At 39.5% G+C, this 23,325-nt stretch overlaps 1 protein-coding gene across 7 annotated transcripts in view; it reads left to right on the forward strand.

The window, feature by feature from the left end:
• The window catches only part of CSNK1G1 (casein kinase 1 gamma 1), a 194,006-nt gene that overhangs the window by 68,853 nt on the left and 101,828 nt on the right, over positions 1–23,325 (forward strand). For all 7 annotated transcript variants that reach the window (XR_002344535.1, XR_002344536.1, XR_002344540.1 and 4 more), the window contains exon 2: positions 4,595–4,995. Coding sequence is in view for 4 of the 7 variants with exons in the window: in XM_021093855.1 (XP_020949514.1) it covers positions 4,815–4,995 (181 nt within the window). In the remaining 3 variants the exon portion in view is untranslated. The remainder of the gene's footprint in view (positions 1–4,594; positions 4,996–23,325) is intronic.

The following is a 23,325-nucleotide window of genomic DNA, read 5'->3' on the forward strand; positions in this document are numbered from 1 at the left end:
ATTCTTTAATCTGCTGAAGAGCTCTTAAAATTTCTCAGTCAGGAAAACTATGTGTATAAATCTGTGTTTATTCATTAATTAAGTGGAGCTTTATTGATAGAGTGATGACTTCTGAAGAATAAACCAGTTTCAGATACTTGATTGCAAAGAACTTGTGGATTGGCATACTTTAAAAATACCTTTTCTTTAATTCAGGCATGCCTAAAGTGGTAGAAACTACTAGAAATAGGCTTCTTAAGGACATTGCTGTCAAATACATATGCATCGTAACATTAACATGTTTACTAAATGAGTTAAGGAGTTCCCGTCATGGCCCAGTGGTAACAAACCCGACTAGTATCCATGAGGATGCAGGTTTTATCCCTGGCCCTGCCTGCTCACTGGGTTGGGGATCTAGCATTGCCGTGAGCTGTGGTGTAGGTCGCAGACTTCCCTCGGATCCTGCATTGCCATGAGTGTGGTGTAGGCAGCTGCAGCTCTGATTTGACCTCTAGCCTAGGAACTTTGGTATGCCTTGGGTGAGGCCCTAAAAAGAAAAAAAAAAATGAGTTCAAGTGATTGCCAAATAGTTTACTCACCATTAAAATAAACATCTGCTTATTGCATTTATATAAATTCTCTCCTTTCCCCTTCTATTGTTAAAAAAAGAGGATGAACAATATAAGCATATAGTTTATCTTTTACTGCTGACCTGGGAAACCATTTTTGAAAAATTAGGTTAAAGTTATCTCCTAATGTTTAACTTGGGTATTCCACTTGACCTGGTTCTTAAGGTACTTCTTTTACATATTATCTGCTAGTAATTGTAAATAAACCATGAAATATTCTTGTGAAGTGGAAATTCTAACTAGCCTGTATCTTAACACTAATGGATTTACATGAAATACTACTAGTTTCTTGCTAGATGAATTCTAAGAGGTCTTAGGATTAATTAGAGTTCTCTTTTATTATTTTGTATAAATATTTGGTTATGTCACTAGGAATCTTTTTTATTATGTAAGATCATAATTATTCTTCAGTATTTATTCCGTACCAATTACATGCAAGAAACTAAAAGAGGTATGACAAGATCCCTAACTTTATTTATTTATTTTTTGTCTTTTTGCCTTTTCTAGGGCGGCACCTGTGACATATGGAGATTCCCAGGCTAGGGGTCTAATCGGAGCTGTAGCCACCAGCCTACACCAGAGCCACAGCAAACTCAGGATCTGAGCCACGTCTGTAACCTACACCACAGCTGACGGCAACGCCGGATCCTTAACCCACTGAGTGAGGCCAGGGATCGAACCCCCAACCTCATGGTTCCTAGTTGGATTTGTTAACCACTGCGCCACGACGGGAACTCCAACATCCCTAACTTTAAAGGCTTAGAATCAAACTGAATATTAAGAGTACATATCAGTATAATCTGATATATGGTAGGTGGCAAATGGTGATATAGACAGTGGTGCTCCAAGCAATAATGATGAATTGGTTATAAAAGGTTTCACAGGAGTTCCTGTCGTGGCTCAGTGGTTATTGAATCCGACTAGGAACCATGAGGTTGTGGGTTCAACCCCTGGCCTCGCTCAGTGGGTTAAGGATCCGGTGTTGCTGTGATCTGTGGTGTAGGTTGCAGATGCAGCTTGGATCCCGAGTTGCTGTGGCTCTGGCGTAGGCCAGTGGCTGCAGCTCTGGTTCGACCCCTAGCCTGGGAACCTCCATATGCCGTGGGAGCGGCCCAAGAAATGGCAAAAAGACAAAAAAAGCCAAAAAACAAAAAACAGGTTTTACAAAGGATGTAGGATATGAGTCAGGTCTTAAATAAGACAGAAGACCTAAGAGGCCATTCTGGGTATAAAAGCTAAGAGTAGATGCTCCTCGAGTTTATGTAGTAGCTTTTTAAATCCTTAATATTGAAGGGCCTCAAATGACAAGATAAAGAGTTTATAATTGAGAAGTAGGAAATAGTTTTGAGCAGTGAGTGGTGGTAAAGAAGTAGGATTTTAATAAATTGTATCATTCAGTTATTTTGATTTCTCTAATGAGAGATGTCATATAAAGTAGTACTGAATATTATTCATCTTTTGTAATTATAGATTAGATCATGCTAATGTCTCGTGAGTGAATAGGACACTGATATCATAAATGTAAGGTTTTTTTAACCATGTTTGAGGAAGGTAAAGTGATTGTTCCAGTCTACAAGCAGATATAAAAACCACTCTTTTCCCAGCTGAATGTAATTTTTGGCTTTCTATAGGTTTCTAACCTGGCAAGTGCTATTGTATGTTTTCTGAATACATACATGCAAGTATACATGGATATGAGGGCTGTGAGCGATTACTCAACCTGATGTTATATGAGTCTACTGACCCTAATTTTACAAGTGTAATGGAGAAAGCTAATGACAAGCATTATAAAAATAACCTCCACCTGTTAGAAAAGCATGAACACAAATGAAAAATAGGAAGAACAATAGACAAGGTAGTACAGTTTTCCAAGTCTCACAATTGAGACCATTCATAAGGCCAGTGATAACTGATGAAACTTTGGGAGTTAGTTGAAAGCTCAAAACTGTCTAGATAGGCTAAGACACTCTTTAACTGTGAAAAAAGGTGTAATTTAAGGGAAGAAAGTATAGCCTGACAGTTTCTAATATATAGATATAGAACCACTTGTTAAGATAGGATTATCTAATAAAACAGCTTAAATTTTATTTCTCTTTACTAATATTGTTTGAGGCACTTTGGGTAAACAGCAGAGGTAACTGAATGATAATAGATAAAATTGTAATAAGGGAAAGAGAGGAAAAATATAAATTCATAATGTTGTTCACGTAGAAAACCTAGTAATTGCTAACCTTTATTCTTACCCTAGTTTTTTTTGTTTGTTTGTTTCGTTTTGTTTTTTTTAAGGCCGTACACGTGGCATATAGAAGTTCCCAGGCTAGGGGTTGAATCGGAGTTACAGCTGCCAGCCTATGCCACAGCCACAGCAAGGTGGGATCTGAGCCATATCTGCAACCTACGCCACAGCTCACAGCAATGCTGGATCCTTTACCCGCTGAGCTAGGTCAGAGCTTGAACCTGAGTCCTCATGGATGCTAGTCAGGTTCATTAACCACTGAGCCACAACAGAACTCCCTCTAGTTTTTTTCCTTAACAGAATTTACATTGTGAATGTAGATGTATTGTTTCCTGAATTCTGGGATGATTGGTTTTATGGAAGCCTAAAGTCATTATGCAGTTTTAATAATCCAAAGAAAGCAGACAGAAAAGATGAAAACAGTTTAACTAGTATAATGATGTAAGTAAGATTATATTTTTGGATCAGGTACCCATTTGTTCATTTCTTCCACAGGTTTGTGCCTATTCCTATACTAGGGAGTTAAAGGTATCCGTAAGAAGCTTACAGTCTAGACATATTTGCTTTATTATATAAATGTAACAATAACCAAGCATTTCTAATTCTCTTCCTTAAAATCTTAAGGAAATTTTTTTTTTGTCTTTTTTAGAGCCTCACCCACCACATATGGAAGTTCCTTAGGCTAAAGGTCCAATCAGAGCTATAGCTGACAACTCACACCACAGCCACAGCAATACCACATCCGAGCTGCACCTGTGACCTATACTACAGTTTGCTGCAACACTGGATGCTTAATCCGCTGAGTGAGGCCAGGGATCGAACCCCTCATCCTCATGGATACTAGTCGAATTCTTAAGCCACTGAACCACAACGGGAACTCCCAAGAAAATTTTTAATGAATGTGAAACATCATTATGTGCTTAGTATATGATTGGTGATAACAGAATTTCGTTGTTCTTGTTGTTAAGGATACTTGCGTAGATTATCAAAAATAGCATCAAAATTATCTCATTGTAAACTTTTCTCTTGGACTTAGTCCTGAATTGAGACACTGTAGAATTCTGGTACAGATGAATTTTAAGATTTTTTGTGTCAGATTTATTTTCACTTTGGGTGTGCAAAGGATCTGCTTTAGGCAGTCTGTCTGTCATTATATACTCAGTCCGCAATGAAAAGTAGACCAAAAGTTGAGCTTTCCAAAGCTTTAGTCTAGTACTACTTTGTACCGCTAGGATTTTGGGAAGGCCACATAGAAGTAATTTCTTTAATCAGTAGCTTGTTTTGGATTTTGTGATTGCTGTCAGTGCTTGATAAATGGTGGGGATGGAGGAAGGGGGACAGTGAGTAGTGGGTAGCTTCATTTCTGGTAGATTCTGTGCAAATTAAAGGGAAGAAATTTATTGCCTTTAGTTTAACTTGGCTGAACCCCACCATATCTTTGTTAGCCAGTGATTAAAAAGCTAACAGATAGTCTTCTTTTGAGTCATATGTACAACATTAGAAGAAAGCATTTTATGTTTAAAGATTGTATGTTCCTTTAGCTTCCCTGGCCTGTAGCCTACTAAGTATATGTTACCAGATGAATTACTAGGCCAGATGGTTAAACTGTTGGAGTATATAAAACCAAAACCCCTTTCAGGAAGCTATCCACTTTTCTCAGTTTTGGATAGTGTCCATTCTAATTAGTGATAACTTTAAGTTGTTTTAAAATATAGTTTTTTAACTGTATGCTTTCTTGATTTTTACCTAGGTTACAAAATATCCTCCTATGCTTGGGAACTACAGACTACGTGTCCTACAAGAACTAATCACTGGTTTTTCATCTCCTGGAGAGAAGTTAGAAACATAAATATGGTGCCAAAAGAACTCCTTTCCTTACTCTGACCACGGTTTTGTTTGGACATACTTTTGTATTGAAGAAAGGTATACAGATTAAGGCTACTCGTGCAGAGACTTTGTCGTGTATTATCATGGACCATCCTAGTAGGGAGAAGGATGAAAGACAACGGACAACTAAACCCATGGCACAAAGGAGTGCACACTGTTCGCGACCATCTGGCTCCTCAACATCCTCTGGGGTTCTTATGGTGGGACCCAACTTCAGGGTTGGCAAGAAGATAGGGTGTGGGAACTTCGGAGAGCTCAGATTAGGTAAGAATTTGGTTATATTATTGGCTTAGACTAAACAACAACAAGAGCCACAGCAGCCGTAATATGTAATGGTGTGTTTCCAGACAAGCAGCTTGTAATTTTAGGAGAAACTCTTATAGTGAGGATCCATTATTAAAGGAACTAACGAAATTGTGAAGAGGACTATAGTCATTATCAGTTATAATTGTCATCCAAGGTTCATCCTTCTTTGTGTGTGATAGGATTGTAAGTTTTCCACCAATTCTGAGATTTATGATGAAGGCATATCTGCATACAGATTTCAGTAAAGTGAAAATTCTGATTTAGCTGGTTTGAGAAATAGAGCTCTGTATTGTCTCTTTAACAAACTCCCAGTTGATCCAGATGCTGTTGGTCTTTGAACCACACTTTGAGAAAGGATTAAGGCCTTGTTTTAATTCAGACTCTACTCCTAGTAAGGGAAGAATAAAGCCTTACCCAGTAATACCCAAATTAGTCTGCAATGATATACATCCTGTTTAGGGAGGTTTTTCCAACTGATACTATGTTTGCCTTTCTTCCTGGGGGTCCCAACATAAGTACTGAGGTAGAAGTCCATGGAGAAATTATTCAACTTTATTCCCCAACTAAAGAGAGGATTTTTAAATTTCAAATATTAATTTATGAGCGAGATGATGAATAATAATAGAATCAACCAGTTTGAAGATGTGAAATTGGGAAGAGGGTAGATTGGATATTTATAAACTTTTTATGGCCCTCCCTTGCTAAATGGGGAAGAGAAAATGAAAGGTCTTATAAATACATGAAATTGGTCATCAGCTTGGAGATTGTAAGGAGGTCTACTTTTTGGCGAAAATATTTTCTTATTTCTCATAGCTGTTGAGGCTGTGTATTATTATGAAAATACAGTTTAAGAGACTTTGTCCTTTAAAGGAACAGGAGCGTGAGAAAGTAAGATGATTATTGTTGGTTACCTCTGCTACTTCTGATTATTTTCCAAAAGGTGGAAAAAAAATCTTACCTCTGATTCCCCCGGAGAGAGATTCAGGGAAACATCACTGTGCTAGACAAGATCACTGGGTGTAGAATTCAATTTAGGGATGCTGAGAATGAATTTGTTTTTACCACTAGAAGGCTGGCAGCCTGGAATTTTAAGACCTGACTAGGATAGTGAAAGGCTTTTTATATTTAGTGATGTGTTCATGTTCAGATTAGCAAAACCCGCAGTTGCTCCTGAGAATAGGAATAATTCACACTGCCTGAGTTGCTAGCAGCCGTTGAGTTGCTTTAGCAGCTAGTTTTGTGAGTATTCCTTTATGTAATGGATTGACTTTGCTCTAACATCACAGTAGTACTTGAATTAAATATATTATATATTATGATATAAACATCCACAAAGTTACTGCTGAGAGGCAGTTTATAATGCATTATAAATTCATGCATTCTCAAAACATCATACAACATTTTTAATTTCCATAAAGGTGAAGAAAAACCTTGGTCAATGAAAATTGGAAATCTATTTAATCTATTTGTTTATTTAGTCTTTTTGCTATTTCTTGGGCCGCTGCCGCGGCCTATAGAGGTACCCAGGCTAGGGGGTCTAATTGGAGCTGTAGCCACCGGCTTATACCAGAGCCACAACAACATGGGATCCAAGCTTCGTCTGCAACCTACACCACAGTTGACAGCAACGCCAGATTCTTAACCCACTGAGCAAGGCCAGGGATTTAACCCGCAACCTCATGGTTCCCAGTCAGATTCATTAACCACTGAGTCATGACGGGAACTCTGGAAATCTATTTTGTTTAATTACTTAAGTCTAGCTTTGTCTTACATGATCTTTAAGTTTACAAAAAGTTTACAAAGCAATGGAAAGATCTATTCAGGTAAAAGGATAAATTTCTAGCCCATGTATATTTTTGGAGTGGTGAAGTGTTGTGTTTTATTTCCTCTAATGAATCTAGGGTAATTACGATAGATCTCGTTTTTATTTGCCTCATAGTCAGTTGAAAGGACTTGTCATTCTTTTCATAAGGTTTTATTCTTGTGTTCTGATGAGATTTTCATTAACCCTGGGACCATTATTGTTAGGGTATTGTATCTAGGAATTCTTTTTATCAACAGGGACTAGAAAAGGTACTTCTCAGAATCATTTTACATCTTTCTTTTTTAAAATTTATTTTTATTTTTGTCTTTTTAGGGCTTCACCTGTGACATATGGAGGTTCCCAGGCAAGGGGTCAAATTGGAGCTGTAGCCGCCGGCCTACGCCAGAGGCACAGCAACACCAGATCCGAGCCGCATCTGCAACCACAGCTCATGGCAACAACGGATCCTTAACCCATTGAGCGGGGCCAGGGATCGAACCCGAGTCCTCAGGAATGCTAGTCGAGTTTGCTAACTGCTGAGCCATGACAGGAGCTCCTCATTTAAAATCTTTCTGACAATGGGGTGTGCTGTATACCCCATTTGATTGTTCTCTTGCTGTGATGGAGGTAAGTAGAAGATTCTGTAGCACCATTCCCAGTGTAAACTGGGAAATTTCAAACTCAATGCAGGTGCAGATAGGCCTTTTCCCAGGCTACCATTACAGGGGTTGTGCTTTCTTCTCCAAATTTCTTTCTTTCTTTAGCTACTCTGTCTCTTGTGTCCCTCAAATAGTCAAGTGCATTTCTTTTTTCTTTTTAAGAGCTGCACCTATGGCATATGGAAGTTCCCAGGCTAGGTTAGGGGTCCAGTAGGAGCTGCAGCTGCCAGCCTATGTCACAGACGCAGCAACACCCCATCTGAGCCACGTCTTTGACCTACACCACAGCTCATGGCAACGCCGGATCTTTTAACCTACTGAGTGAGGCCAGGGATGGAACCCACATCCTCATGGATATTAGTCGGGATCTGAGCCACAACAGGAACTCCTCAAGTGTGTTTCTGTTTCAGAGCTTTTATATTTATAGTCCCTTTGGCCTGCAGAGTTCTTTCCTCAAAATTTTGCTTAGCTGCTTGCTTCTCATCCCTCAGGCCTCAGCTTTTATATTCCTTTTTTTTTTTTTTTTTTTTTTTTGGTCTTTTTGCTATTTCTTGGTCTTGGGCCGCTCCCACGGCATATGGAGATTCCCAGGCTAGGGGTCCAATCGGAGCTGTAGCCACCGGCCTACACCAGAGCCACAGCAACACGGGATCCGAGCCGCGTCTGCAACCTACACCACAGCTCACGGCAACGCCGGATCGTTAACCCACTGAGCAAGGGCAGGAATCGAACCCTCAACCTCATGGTTCCTAGTTGGATTCGTTAACCACTGCGCCATGACGGGAACTCCAGCTTTTATATTCCTTTCTCAGAGAAACCTTCTGTGACTTTCTTCCCACCTCCATTTAAAACAACACATTTCTCCCCTAGCTACATTCTGTCCCATCAAACTGCTTTAATTCATCGCATTGATCACTGTCTGAAATTATTTTATGTATTTGTTTACCTATTAATCGTCTCTCCTTACTTGAATATAAGCCCTTTAGAAGGCAGGGATTCTATCTGTATTACTTAGTGTTGTGATTTGTGGGACAGGTGGGTAGACAGCCAGATGCACTGGACGGAGGGAAAAAAAACATAGACTCCTTTGGGTTCCTGATGTATGGGGAATGTGGTAGATAGTGGCCTTACTGTTTAGATAAACTCTTGGATTTTAGACAGAGAACCAAAAAGTAATGTAATGATTAGTATATTTTGGTTCTCTGTAAATCTATTTCTACCTTATCATACATTTAACAAGCATTTCTTGAGTATTTACTGTCACGTTAGACTTTAGGAAAGATACAGAGAATAACATGGTGTCCTTAGGAATCTCACAGTCTAGGGAGAGATAATTTAGGAGTATGGGATTAACAGAGACACACTACTGTATTTAAAATAAACAACAAGAATTTACTGTACAGCAGTAAATTTACAAGGAACTATATCCAGTATCTTGTGATAATCTGAAAAGAAATAGAATCTGAAAAAATATGCATAACTGAATCACATTGCTACATGTACACCTGAAACTAACACAATATTGTAAATCAAGTACAATGAAAAAGAACCTCACAGTCTAGTAGTAGAAAGAGAAAAATTACAACACAAAATGTTAAGTATTGTAATAGATTGTATAAAAACTGCTGGCAGAGAAGGTTAATGAAAGTTTCACAGAGGAGTATTATTTGATTGAAAATAGGACAGGACTTCACTGGTGAGCACCAGGAAGCCCTCTCCATCAGCAGGAGGCACAAACACTATGTGTTGTGAAAGTGTTTAGCATATTGTCAGGGCAGCGACTAGTTAGTTATACATGACTGGGTTATGGGATGTAAAGTAAAAGAAAAGTAATAGATGAGGCTATTAGGTAGGTTGGGACCAGATTGTGAACTGTTTGCATGGTATTAAAGCATTTAGACTTTATCCTGTAGGCAGTGGAGTAGAATCATCAAACATTTTACAACAGGAGAGTGACATTCTCTTGTTTGTGTTCTGAAAAGATAATTCCTGGTAGTGGTAAGATTAGATCAGATAGGAAAGAGGTTGACATCTTGTGGATTTTGCTCTAATTGTAGTATTTGTCATGTCGTGTCGTGGTTTTCCATCTTTACCTCAGTGTATGCTTGATAGTAGTAGTTTGCTTTATTGATAATCTCATATTCTCATATTTCTTCATATTCTTAACTCCTTTTACTCTGTATGGCATATAATGGGTACATACATAGTCCAAGTCAGTAGTGGCCAGGCCTGCCTTAGCTCAGAAAATAGCAGTGAGATGGACAGGAATGGATGGATTAGGGAGAAATTTCAGAGGTAGTCTACAGGCAGGATTTGGTCACCAGTTATTTTAGGAGAAGGGGTCAAAGATGACTGAGTTTGCCAGCTTGGGAAGACCCAGTTGATGAGGAAAACTTTTAATAGAGACAGGAAATGCAGAAGTTGAGTAGGTGGTGGGGAAAGCAAGTAGTTAGAGTTTGTGAATATATTGACTTTGAGGACTGTGCAGCACATAAGCGGAAATGTGACTCTGAAATTTAGAAAAGTTTAGGCCTCAGATAGAGATTAAGAAATCATCACTGGGAGTTCCCTTCGTGACGCAGTGGTTAACCAATCAGACTAGGAACCATGAGGTTGAGGGTTCGGTCCCTGCCGGTGCTCAGTGGGTTAAGGATCTGGCGTTGCCGTGAGCTGTGGTGTGGGTTGCAGACTCGGCTCGGATCCCGCATTGCTGTGGCTCTGGCGTAGGCCGGCGGCTACAGCTCCGATTAGACTCCTAGCCTGGGAACCTCCATATGCCGAGGGAGCGGCTCAAGAAAACACTAAAAGACAAAAAAGAAAAAAAAAAAAAGAAATGATCACCATGTAGGTGTTAATGAGCTTACAATCATGGGTGACAAGATGATGCTTGTGGGACTGTGTGAGTGGGAGAAAGCGGGTGCATTTAAGGGATGCTGGAAGAGGAAGAGCCTGAAGAGTGGAGAAGTCGTAAAGTCAGAGAAGAGTTTCTAGAGGGAGATGTTAAGTACAGCTTTGTGTCCTAAGGTTAAGCAGGAGAAGCTATTTGATGATACCCTTTGGTCTTTTACTTCATTTATACAATTCTGAGAGGTTTCCTTTTTTCCTTCCTTATTGTTCTTTTTTTTTTTTTTTTCTAGTCAGTACATGTGTTTTGTAATTGGGGGGAAAAGCAATAAACAAAAAATATCTTAAAGGAACGTATTTAGAAAGAAAATAACATGCTGTTGCACTAATTTTTTTTTTTTTTAATTCTACTTAAAAGTGTCTTCAAACATAACTGCTAATTTTGGAGTTCCCTTCGTGGCTCAGTGGGTTAAGGATCTGGTGTTGCAGTGAGCTGTGGTGTAGGTTGCAAATGAGGTTCAGATCCTGCGTTGCTGTGGCTTTGGTATAGGCCGGCGGCTACAGCTCCAATTCGACCCCTAGCCTGGGAATCTCCATGTGCCGAGGGAACAGCCTAAGAAATGGCAAAAAAAAAAAAAAAAAAAAAAAAAAGACCAAAAAAAATTGCTAATTTTGTTAATTAATTTAATTTTCCAGAATTAAAAAATGTAGATCAGGACATATTTTAGAAATGCAGTCACACTGTGCTATAAACCTGCTTTTATCACTTAATACAGCATGAACTTCTATCAGTTCAGATTAAATATAGATCAATAGTTATTAATGTCTGTAGTTACTTAGTAATTTACTAGCCAGTCTTAATATACATACAAATTATGTTTTTTTAGTTATAATAATACTACATTGAACATCCTTGCAGACACTTGTAATATATTCATGTAGTCCAAATTTGGTTATTTCTTAGGCTAAATCCTGGAAGTGTGCTTTCTGAGTCAAAGATGTATGTGTACTTGTGATTTGTTACACATTGTCCATTTGCCCTCCAGAAAATGGTTTCCCTTTACTTTCTGAGTGAACATGTGTGCCTGTGTGTGTATGTGTGGTGTTTCTCTACCCCTTCAAAAACCTTGAACATTATTGAGAATCTTTTCATATATGCTCTCTGATAGGGAGAAAGAATATCTTGTTTCATGGGTGAAGTTAAACATCTTTTCATATTTATTTATATTTCTTCTTTCAAGAGTTGCTTCTTTGTGGCCTTTGCATATTTTTCAATGGAAAGATTATTTCTGTGAAGTCTTATCCATGTATATTGCCTCAATAGAAAGGGGAATTTTGAAGATTTAAGAAAGCAAGATTGGAGTTCCCATCGTGGTGCAGTAGTTAACGAATCCGACTAGGAACCATGAGGTTGCGGGTTCGATCCCTGCCCTTGCTCAGTGGGTTAAGGATCCGGCGTTGCCGTGAGCGGTGGTGTAGGTCGCAAACGCGGCTTGGATCCCGAGTTGCTGTGGCTCTGGCGTAGGCCAGTGGCTACAGCTCCGATTCGACCCCTAGCCTGGGAACCTCCATATGCCGTGGGAGTGGCCCAAGAAATGGAAAAAAAGACAAAAAAAAAAAAAAGGAAGGTTGATGAAGGATGATGGTGGGTAAAAGGCAGGAGGACTCAATGGAGTGGAAACAGATCTACAGGTTGTTTTTTAATTAATTGTGAAACGTGGATTATTTTGAGGACTTTTTTTAAGTTTTGAGTTTTTTGCTCAGTTAAACGTGGAATCATGTAAATTTTAAGATACAGATGACTCTATTCTTTCAGAATAAGAAAATATCTATAAGCTACAAGTAAAAGCTTTTTTTCCCTTCATAGTTGCAAGAATAAGTAGATAGGTGATTTTATATCCTATTAGTTATGTACCTAATGTTTATGGGAGACCCTTTATTTTTATTTATTTATTTATTTATTTTTTAAATTTTTTTGTCTTTTTGCTATTTCTTGGGCCGCTCCCGTGGCACATGGAGGTTCCCAGGCTAGGGGTCGAATCGGAGCTGTAGCCACTGGCCTATGCCAGAGCCACAGCAACTCGGGATCCAAGCCGCGTTTGCGACCTACACCACCGCTCACGGCAACGCCGGATCCTTAACCCACTGAGCAAGGGCAGGGATCGAACCCACAACCTCATGGTTCCTAGTCGGATTCGTTAACCACTGCACCACGACGGGAACTCCTATGGGAGACCCTTTAGACTAAACATCTTGCATACAGTTGTTTTCCCTAAATGTATTTTTTGTTGAAATCTACTTGATTGTCTTACATATAATTTTAATAATCTTTATACTGTCCTTGTGAAATAGGATAGTGTTAGAGAATGTTTTTACTGACAAACAAGAAAATGGAGACCCAGGAACTGGCCTTTTTGTTCTTTCCTATCTTTGGTATCTGGTGAAGTGTGCAGATCAGAAAAATGCTTCTGACAAAGGTAAATTGGCTAAGGGTATCAGCTTGTCCTATGAAACACTCCTCCCTTGCTTCTAATAAGACACTTATTTCTGTGATTAAAATTGGGTGTAAACATTAGTTTCTCTGCGAATTGTTCTTTCCTCATCTGATTACTTAATTGTCGCTAGTGAACTTAAATTGGAATTTCTAACTTCAGCTCCTACCAACCAGTTCTGTTTTTGAAAATTGTGATCATTAATAGTTTACAAATACATATTATTTAAAGCATTTTATTTCATATTGCATCCCCAAAGTCTTGGTGCCCTTAGTTGCTTCCTGCTATAAGAAAATTGGAAAGGGGAGTTCCCATTGTGGCTCAGCGGAAACGAATCTGACTAGCATCCATAAGGACGCAGGTTCAATCCCTAGCCTCACTTAGTGGGTTAAGGATCTGGCGTTGCTGTAACTGCAGCGTAGGCCAGCGCCTAAAGCTCCAATTTGACCCCTATTGAGGCCTGTGGACTGCTATGGAGGCCTGGGAACCTCCATATGCTGTGGGTTCCTCCCTAAAAAGGACAAAAAAAAAAAAAAAAGATGTAGGCTGTTCTTTGCAGTTCCCTTCATGACTCAGCAGTTAACGAACCGGACTAGGATCCATGAGGATGCAGGTTCAATTCCTGGCCTTGTTCAGTGGGTTAAGGATCCAGTGTTGCCGAGAGCTGTGGTATAGGTTGCAGACACAGCTCAGGTCCCTAGTTGCTGTGGCTGTGGTGTAGGCCAGCAGCTGTAGCTCCGTTTAGACCCCTAGCCTGGAAACCTCCATATGCTACAGGTTCAGCCCTAAAAAACAAGAAAAACAAGAGAGAGAGAAAGGAAAAGTGAGCAGGCAGGACTCTGTTACCTATGTACTGAGGTTACAGTAGGATTTTGTTTAAAAGATGTGGCTCTATTTTGTTAAAATTTTTTGAAAAGCATTCATCTAAAAGATTATAGGCTTGGAGTTCCCGTCGTGGCTCAGTGGTTAATGAATCTGACTAGGAACCATGAGGTTGCAGGTTCGATCCCTGGCCTTGCTCAGCGAGTTAAGGATCCAGTGTTGCCGTGAGCTGTGGTGTAGGTTGCAGATGTGGCTCGGATCCCACATTGCCTTGTGTTTGGTGTAGGCCGGTGGCTACAGCTCCGATTCGACCCCTAGCCTGGAAACCTCCATATGCCACAGGATCAGCCCAAGAAATGGCAAAAAAAAAAAAGACCAAAAAAAAAAAGGGGGTGGGGGTTATAGGCTTAAGGTAATACAAGATTTAAAAGTGGTTTTTGTTTTGTTTTGTTTTTGTTTTTGTTTTTGTTTTTTGTCTTTTTGCCTTTTCTAGGGCCGCTCCTGTGGCATATGGAGGTTCCCAGGCTAGGGGTTGAATCAGAGCCATAGCCGCCGGCCTATGCCAGAGCCACAGCAACGCAGGATCTGAGCCTTATCTGTGACCTACACCACAGCTCACGGCAACGCCAGATCCTTAACCCAGTGAGCAAGGCCAGGGATCGAACCCCACAACCTCATGTTTCCTAGTTGGATTCGTTAACCACTTAGCCACAGTGAAAACTCCACAAGTGTTTCTTCTTTAGTTGAAAGTTAAAGCACTGTATAATTAAATGTTTATTTTTTAATTTTTAGTTTGTTAGAGTATCTTTGCATTTTGAACAAATGAAACTCAAGCCTGTATCAGCCTGTATCAGCCAAAAACGAAGCCAGGCAGCAATGCAGAAAAACTGATACAGTTGGCCCTCCATATTTGTAGGTTCTGTTTCTGTGGGTTCAAGCAACCAGGCTTGGAAAATACTCTGGGGAAAAAAGTCCCATGAAGTTCCAAAAAGCAAAACTTGAATTTTCTCTGTGCCAGGCGACTGGCGCATACATAGGATTTACATTGTGTTAGGTATTATAAGTAATCTAGATGCCTGAATCTGATATACAGAGGATGTGCCTACGTTATGTGCAAATACTACACCATTTTTATATAAGGGCCTTGAGCATCCACAGTCACAGATTTTTGTATCCATGGGGGTCCTAGAACCAGTTCCGCACAGACACAGGGGAACTGTATTGTGTTTTTACAGCATTGTTAAAGTTTTCCTATAAATTTGCAAATTTTTAGGGTCTGTGGATGGAACAAACTAAAAACAAGTTTTAGAAGTCATATCATTACTCTGTTCCTCTAGTGGTTAAGAGTCCTGGAGTCAGATTGACTCCCCAAGTTTCGTTTTTTTTTTTCCTTTATATGATGAGAATAATAATAATATCTTAGGAATTCCCGTCATGGCACAGCGGAAATGAATCCGACTAGGAACCATGAAGTTGTGGGTTTGATCCCTGGCCCCTCGATCAGTGGGTTAAGGACTGGTATTGTCATGAGCTGTCGCAGACGTGGCTCACATCCAGCGTGGCTATGGCTGTGACGTAGACCGGCTGGCAGCTGTAGCTCCGATTAGACCCCTAGCCTGGGAACCTCCATATGCCAAGGGCGTGCCCCTAAAAAGCAAAAAATCTATCTATCTATCTATCTATCTATCTATCTATCTATCTATCTATGTCTGTCTTAGAGATTTGTTGTGGAGATAAATTTCACATAGTGTTATATGATCACCTAAGACAGTGATTGATACATAGTGAGCACTTGGTTTGTATACACAATATAAAACATTGTTTAAAATTTTATTTTTTCTGCAACTTGTATGAAGAAAATTTTTGGAGTTCCTGTTGTGGCTTAGTGGGTTAAGAATCTGACTAGTATCCATAAGGATGCAGGTTCAATTCTTGGCCTCGCTCAGTGGGTTACAGGATTCGGTGTTGCCACAACTGCAACATAGGTTGCAGATGCAGCTTGGATCTCTCATTGCAGAGGCTGTGGCCTAGGCTAGCAGCCGTAGTTCTGATCGTCCTCTAGCCTGGGAACTTCTATATGCCTCAGGAACAGCCCTAAGGAAAAAAAAAAGAAAAAATTTAAAAATTTACGAAAAACTAAAAAGGATAGGATGATGAATATCCATAATGTTAACACCTGGATTTACCACTTGTAAATATTTTGTCCCATGTGCTTTATCTCTGGAGAAATGTACATATATACATTGTGTATGTATTATAGTAAGTTGTAAGTTTGACTATATTTCCCCCCCCTCAGGAATACTTAGGTTCCCCCTTCATAGGTATGTAAACAGTATATATCATTTGTTTTCCACAGTATGTTGTGGAGCGATTCAATATAAATATGTCCCCCCAAATGTGTTAACTTTCTTGGAAAACCACAAATGAATGTAAAATTCTTACTCCTAAAAAGCAAAAGCAAAAAAAAAAAAAAACCCAAAGGAAGTGGAGCACATTGTCATCCATAGTGGGGTCTCAAAGAGCAGATCATGCTAGATTAAATTTTTTTTCTGAGTTAGAGTTACTAGGGCAAGAGAATGCTATAGATATATATTTTTTTATAATTTAATTTTAATGAAAATAACCATGTGATTTTAAAAGCCTGATTCCTGCAGGTAAGCATTTCAGCTTTTGAAACCATGTATTCTCAATACTTCCTATTTTTTCCAATATTAGATATTGTTTATTGATTTTTCTTGTACTTACCGTCCCTGATCACATACATATACTCCTTGCATTATCTCAATATACTTATGTCATACTTTTTGGTTAAAACATTTTTCCACATTTAGGAGTTCCCGTCGTGGCGCAGTGGTTAACGAATCCAACTAGGAACCATGAGGTTGCGGGTTCGATCCCTGCCCTTGCTCAGTGGGTTAACGATCCGGCATTGCCGTGAGCTGTGGTGTAGGTTGCAGACGCGACTCGGATCCTACGTTGCGGTGGCTCTGGCGTAGGCCGGTGGCTACAGCTCTGATTCGACCCCTAGCCTGGGAACCTCCATATGCCGCGGGAGCGGCCCATGAAATAGCAGCAACAACAACAACAACAAAAACAAACCCTTACAGTAGAAAAAAAAAAAAAAACAACATTTTCCCACATTTATAGTAGTATGATTGTGAACATACTGTTCATAACTGAGCTATGAGAGCACTATTGTTAATTTCCTTCCTAGTACATCCCCATCCCTCCTTCCCTAGAATTAAAAATTACTGATACTTGGAGTTCCCATCATGGCTCAGTGGAAACGAATCTGACTACTATCCATTGAGGATGCAGGTTTGATCCCTGGCCTTACTCAGTGGGTTAAGGATCCGGTGTTGCCATGAGCTGTGCTTTGGGTTGCAGATTCGGCTCAGATCTGGAGTTGCTGTGGCTGTCGCATAGGCTGGGTGGCTGTAGCTCTGATTCATGCCCTAGCCTGGGAACCTCCATATGCTGCAGGTGCAGCCCTAAAAAGACAAAAAAAATTTTTTAAATAAAGATAAAAATTACTGAGACTTGATTTTTAGAAAATTTTCTTAGTTATCAACATACTATTTATTAAATCTTCCTCTCTTATTTCCAACAGAATTGTAAAATTTCTGTCAATATAATTGGATAATCTTGGCTTTTATGATTCTTTTCTGTATTACAGATATGTCAGATTTCTCAGGTCTGCTAAGTCAGTTACTATTTTTGGCTGCTTACTTCTCATCTTCCAAAATGTTAACATCTCTCGTCTGCTCTTTCCTCACCCTTTTTTTATTTGCACTTTATTCTTTCTTTTGTCATTTCATTGGGCTTTCAGAAAGAACTAGAGTGAAATGCCTATATTTTATCTATCATTTTAAACCAGATATCTCTACGTATCCTGTATTTTTATTCAGCACAGCATTTATTTGATAGACTTTTGTGATATTCTTGTAACACATAGAAATGTGAACTGGCTGATAAGATAGTTAAGTAGATTTGTGGTTGTTGTAACCACCTCACCAAAGAGAGTTGGATCATTGCCCTCAGTGATGCAGAACAATAGAGCTTTGTATTTTGATTCTATTCAGTTCAACTGAATTGGATGGAGATCTTTTTTTTTTTTTTTTTTGTCTTTTTGTCTTTTTGCTGTTTCTTTGGGCCACTCCCGCGGCATATGGAGGTTCCCAGGCTAGGAGTTGAATCAGAGCTGTAGCCACTGGCCTATGCCAGAGCCACAGCAACAAAGGATCCGAATCGCGTCTGCAACCTATACCACAACTCACAGCAACGCCGGATGGTTAACCCACTGAGCAAGGGCAGGGACCGAACCCACAACCTCATGGTTCCTAGTCGGATTCGTTAACCACTGCGCCAGGACGGGAACTCCTGGATGGAGATCTTATAAGGACATGTTAATGAAATCCTCACCTAACACAAGTGCTTGAGGTGGGGCAGCTAAAGTGACTGCTTATTAGGGTCAAAATTGAACATTACCTTGAGGAAGCACTGAGTTGAACAAAGGACCACCCCATGAGTCAAGAACCCCACTCTACAGTTTCTAGTGTGACAGCTAATTAGCAACACTTACAATATGAACACGATGGCTGTGAGTTTACTAGGACACAACAGTGGGATTTGCCTCCCAAAAGCTCTTGGTAACTTAGACTGATTTAATAGATATATAAAGTCCAGATCAACTGAAGTAGTGGTTGCTTAAGTTTTGGACCTCTAGGGAGTCTTGGCATTGTCTAGTCCAAACTTCATCATTTTAAAAATGAAAGCATTTAGAAATTAAATGACTTGGTCAAGGTAAAATAAACTCACTTACCACAGAGTTGGAAATAGAGCGCAGGTCTGGCACATTCCAGATAGATATTTCCATTTTATATCACATAGTTTCACCATGTACTGGTTAAGAGTGCAGTTAAAATACTACATGCTAAGGAGAAAAAAAGGTTAAAAAAGACATGAGAATTTCTCATTGAAAGATGATAATAATCATGGACATTCAGTGTAATTTTATCTATTACCAGGACAAGAAATATAGAGTATAAAATGATAACCAATAATCTTTTTTTTCTTTTGTTGTTTGTTCTTTATTTTTATTACTCAAATGAATTTATCACATCTGTAGTTGTATAATGATCATAACAATCTAATTTCACAGGATTTCCATCCCACAGCCCAAGCACATCCCTCCACCTCCCAAACTGTCTCCTCAGGAAACCAAATGTTTTTCAATGTCTGTGAGTCAGCATCTCTTCTGCAAAAAAGTTCAGCCTGTCCTTTTTTCATATTCCACATGTCAGTGAAAGCATTTGATGTTGGTGTCTCATTGTATGGCTGACTTCACTTAGCATGATAGTTTCTAGGTCCATCCATGTTGCTCAAAATGCCAGTATTTCATTCCTTTGAATGGCTGAGTAATATTCCATTGTGTATATGTACCACATCTTCTTGATCCACTCCTCTGTCCATGGACATTTAGGTTGTTTCCATGTCTTGGCTATTGCAAAGAGTGCTGCAATGAACATCGGAGTACCTGTGTCTTTGCGAGTCATGGTTTTCTCTGGATAGATGCCCAGGAGTAGGATTGCTGGATCAAATGGAAGTTCTATTTTTAGTTTTCTGAGGAATCTCCATCCTGTTTTCCACAGTGGTTGCACCAATGTACAATCCCATCAACAGTGTCCTAGGTTTCCTTTTTCTCCACACCACTCCAGCACTTATTGTTTATAGACTTTTGGATGATGGCCACTCTGGCTGATGTAAGGTGGTACCTCAGAGTGGTTTTGATTTGCATTTCTAAAAATGAATGATGGTGAACATCCTTTCATGTGCTTTTTGGCCATCCATATGTCTTCTTTGGAGAATCGTCTGTTTAGATCTTCTGCCCATTTCTTGATGGGGTTGTTTTTTCTTTTTGGTATAGAGCTGCAGAAGTTGTTTGTAAATTTTGGAGATGAATCCCTTGTCAGTTGATTCACTTGCAAAGATTTTCTCCCATTCTGTGGGTTGTCTTTTTGTGTTGTTTAGGGTTTCCTTTGCTGTGCAGAAACTTCCGTTTGATTAGGCCCCATTTGTTTATTTTTGTTTTCGCCATCATTACTCTAAGCAGTGGATCTGAGAAGATGTTGCTGTGGTTTATGTCAGAGAGTGTTTGGCCTATGTTTTCCTCTAAGAGTTTGATAGTGTCTGGTCTTTTATCTAGGTCTTTAATCCATTTTGAGTTTATTTTTGTGTATGGTGTTAGGGAGTGTTCTCATTTCATTCTTTTCCATGTGGCTGTCCAGTTTTCCCAGCACCCCTTATTGAAGAGGCTGTCTTTTCTCCATTGTATATCCTTGCCTCCTTTGTCATAGATGAGTTGGGTGTAGCTGCGTGGGTTGAATTCTGGGCTTTCTGTCCTGTTCCACTGATCTGTATTTCTGTCTTGGTGCCCGTACCATGCGGTTTTGATGACTGTTGCTTTGTAGTATAGTCTGAAGTCCAGGAGCCTGATGCCTCCAGCTCCATTTTTCTTTTTGAGGATGTCTTTGGCTATTCTGGGTCGTTTGTACTTCCAAACAAACTTTAAAATATTTTGTTCGAGGTCTGTGAAAAATGTCCTTGGTAATTTGATAGGGATTGCATTGAGTCTGTAGATTGCCTTGGGTAGTATAGTCATTTTGATCATATTAACTCTTCCAGTCCACGAGCATGGTATAACTTTCCATCTATTTGTGTCATCTTTGATTTCTTTCATCAGTGTCTTATAGTTTTCGGAGTACAGGTCTTTTGTTTCCTTAGGTAGGTTTACTTCTCGGTATTTTATTCTTTTGGATGCGGTGGTAAACGGGATTGCTTCCCTAATTTCTTTTTCTGCTCTTTCATTGTTAGTGTACAGAAATGCCGTCAATTCCTGTGTATCAATTTTGTATCCTGCGACTTTGCCAAATTCGCGGATGAGCTCTAACAGTTTCTGGCAGAGTCTTTAGGATTCTGTAGGTATAGTATCATGTCATCTGCAAATAGTGACAGTTTTAGTTTTACTTCTTCCTTTCCAGTTGGGATTCCTTTTATTTCTTTTACTTCTCTGATTGCTGTGGCTGGGACTTCCAAAGCTATGTTGAAGAGTAGTGGTGAGAGCTGACATCCTTGTCTTGTTCCTGATCTCAGCAGGAATTCTTTCAGCTCTTCACCATTGAGAATGATGTTTGCTGTGGGTTTGTCATATAGGGCCTTTATCATGTCGACGTAGGTTCCCGTTATGCCCACTTTCTGAAGGGTTTTTTATCAGAAATGGGTGTTGGATTTTGTCAAAGGCTTTTTTCCGTGCCTACTGAGAGGATCATATGGTTTTTATTCTTCAGTTTGTTAATGTGGTGTATCACACTGATGGATTTGCGGATATTGAAGAACCCTTGCATCCCTGGGATAAGTCCCGCTTGATCATGATGTACAATCCTTTTAATGTATTGTTGGATGCGGTTTGCTAGTATTTTGTTGAGGATTTTTGCATCGATGTTCATCAGTGAAATTGGCCTGCGGTTTTCTTTTTTTGTGGAATCTTTGTCTGGTTTTGGTATCAGGGTGATGGTGGCCTCATAGGATGAGTTTGGGAGTATCCCTTCCTCTGCAGTTTTTTGAGATAGTTCCAGAAGGAGAGGTGTTAGCTTTTCTCCGAATGTTTGATAGAATTCGCCTGTGAAACCATCGGGTCCTGGGCTTTTGTTTGTTGGAAGTTTTTTAATCACAGTTTCAATTTCAGTTCTTGTGACGGGTCCATTCATCTTTTCTATTTCGTCTTGGTTTAGTCTTGGAAGATTGCACTTTTCTAAGGATCTGTCCATTTCTTCTAGGTTTTCCATATTATTGGCATATAGTTGCATATAGTAGTCTCTTACGATCCTTTGTATTTCTGTGATGTCTGTTGCTACTTCTCCTTTTTCAGTTCTAATTATATTGATTTGAGTCCTCTCTCTTTTTTGCTTGATAAGTCTGGCTAAGGCTTTTTCAGTTTTGTCGATCTTTTCAAAGAACCAGCTTTTCGTTTGATTGATCTTTTCTGTGGTTTTCTTTGTTTCTATTTCATTGATTTCTGCTCTGATCTTTATGATTTCTTTCCTTCTACTAACTTTAGGTCTTGTCTGTCCTTCTCTCTCGAGCTGCTTTAGATGTAAAGTTAGGTTGTTTTTCTGAGCTTTTTCTTGTTTCCTGAGGTGGGCTCGTATTGCTATAAACTTTCCTCTTAGAATGGCTTTGGCTGCATCCCATAGGTTTTGGAGTGTTGTATCTTTGTTGTCATGTACTTCTAGGTATTTTTCAATTTCCTCTTTGGTTTCTTCAGTGATCCATTGGTGGTTTTAGTAGCATGTTGTTTAGTCTCCACATGTTTGTGTTTTTTGCAGACTTTTTCTTGTTGTTGATTTCCAGTCGTATAGCGCTGTGGTCGGAACAGATGCTTGATATGATTTCAATTTTCTTAAAGTTACTGAGATTGGATTTGTAGCCTGGGTTGTGAACAGTCTTAGAGAATGTTCCATGTGCACTTGAGAAGAATGGGTTTTCTGTTTCTTTTGGATAAAACGTCCTATAAATATCTATTCTATTAAGTCCATCTGGTTTAATGCATCATTCAGGGCCTGTGTTTCCTTGTTGATTTTCTATCTGGTTGATCTGTCCATTGCTGTAGTGGGGTGTTAACATCCCCCACTCTTACTGTGTTATTGTCGATTTGTCCTTCTAAGGTTGTTAGCAGCTGCCTTATATATTGTGGTGGACCTAGGTTGGGTGCATAGATATTTAAAATTGTTGTATCTTCTTCTTGGATTGATCCTTTGATCATTATGTAGTGACCTTCTTTGTCCTTAAAACATTATTATTGTTTTTTCTTTTTTTTTGTCTTTTTGCCTTTTCTTGGGCCGCTCCCGCGGCATATGGAGGTTCCCAGGCTAGGGGTCCAATCGGAGCTGTAGCCACCAGTCTACGCCAGAGCCATAGCAACGCAGGATCCGAGCCATGTCTGCGACCTACACCACAGCTCACGGCGGCGGCGGATCCCACTGAGCCACTGAGCAAGGGCAGGGACCGAACCCTTAACCTCATGGTTCCTAGTCGGATTCATTAACCACTGCGCCACGACGGGAACTCCAAAACATTCTTCATTTTAAAGTCTATTTTGTCTGATATGAGTATTGCTACTCCAGCTTTCTTTTGATCCCCATTTGCAAGAAATATTTTCTTCCTTCCTCTCACTTTCAATTTGTATGTGTCCCTAGAAGTGAAGTGGGTCTCTTGAAGACAGCACATATATGGGTCTTGTTTTTGTATCCATTCACCCAGTCTCTGTGTTTTGGTTGGGGCGTTTAGTCCATTAACATTTAAGGTAATTATTGATGTGTATGTTCTTATTGCCATTTTATTAATTGCTTTGGATTTGTTTTTGTTGCTCTTTTTTCTTTCCTTCTTCTCTTGTTCTTTTCTGCCTATAGAAGTTCCTATAGTATTTGTTGTAAGGCTTGTTTAGTGTTGCTGAATTCTTTCAGCTTTTGCTTATCTGTGAAGGTTTTGATTTATCCTTCAAGTCTGAATGAGAGCCTTGCTGGGTAGAGTAATCTTGGTTGGAGGTTTCTTCCTTTCATCATGTTAAGTATATCATGCCACTCCCTTCTGGCCTGCACAGTTTTTGTTG

The sequence above is a fragment of the Sus scrofa genome, chromosome 1, assembly GCF_000003025.6.
Source record: "Sus scrofa isolate TJ Tabasco breed Duroc chromosome 1, Sscrofa11.1, whole genome shotgun sequence".
NCBI classification, from domain to species: Eukaryota; Metazoa; Chordata; class Mammalia; order Artiodactyla; family Suidae; genus Sus; species Sus scrofa.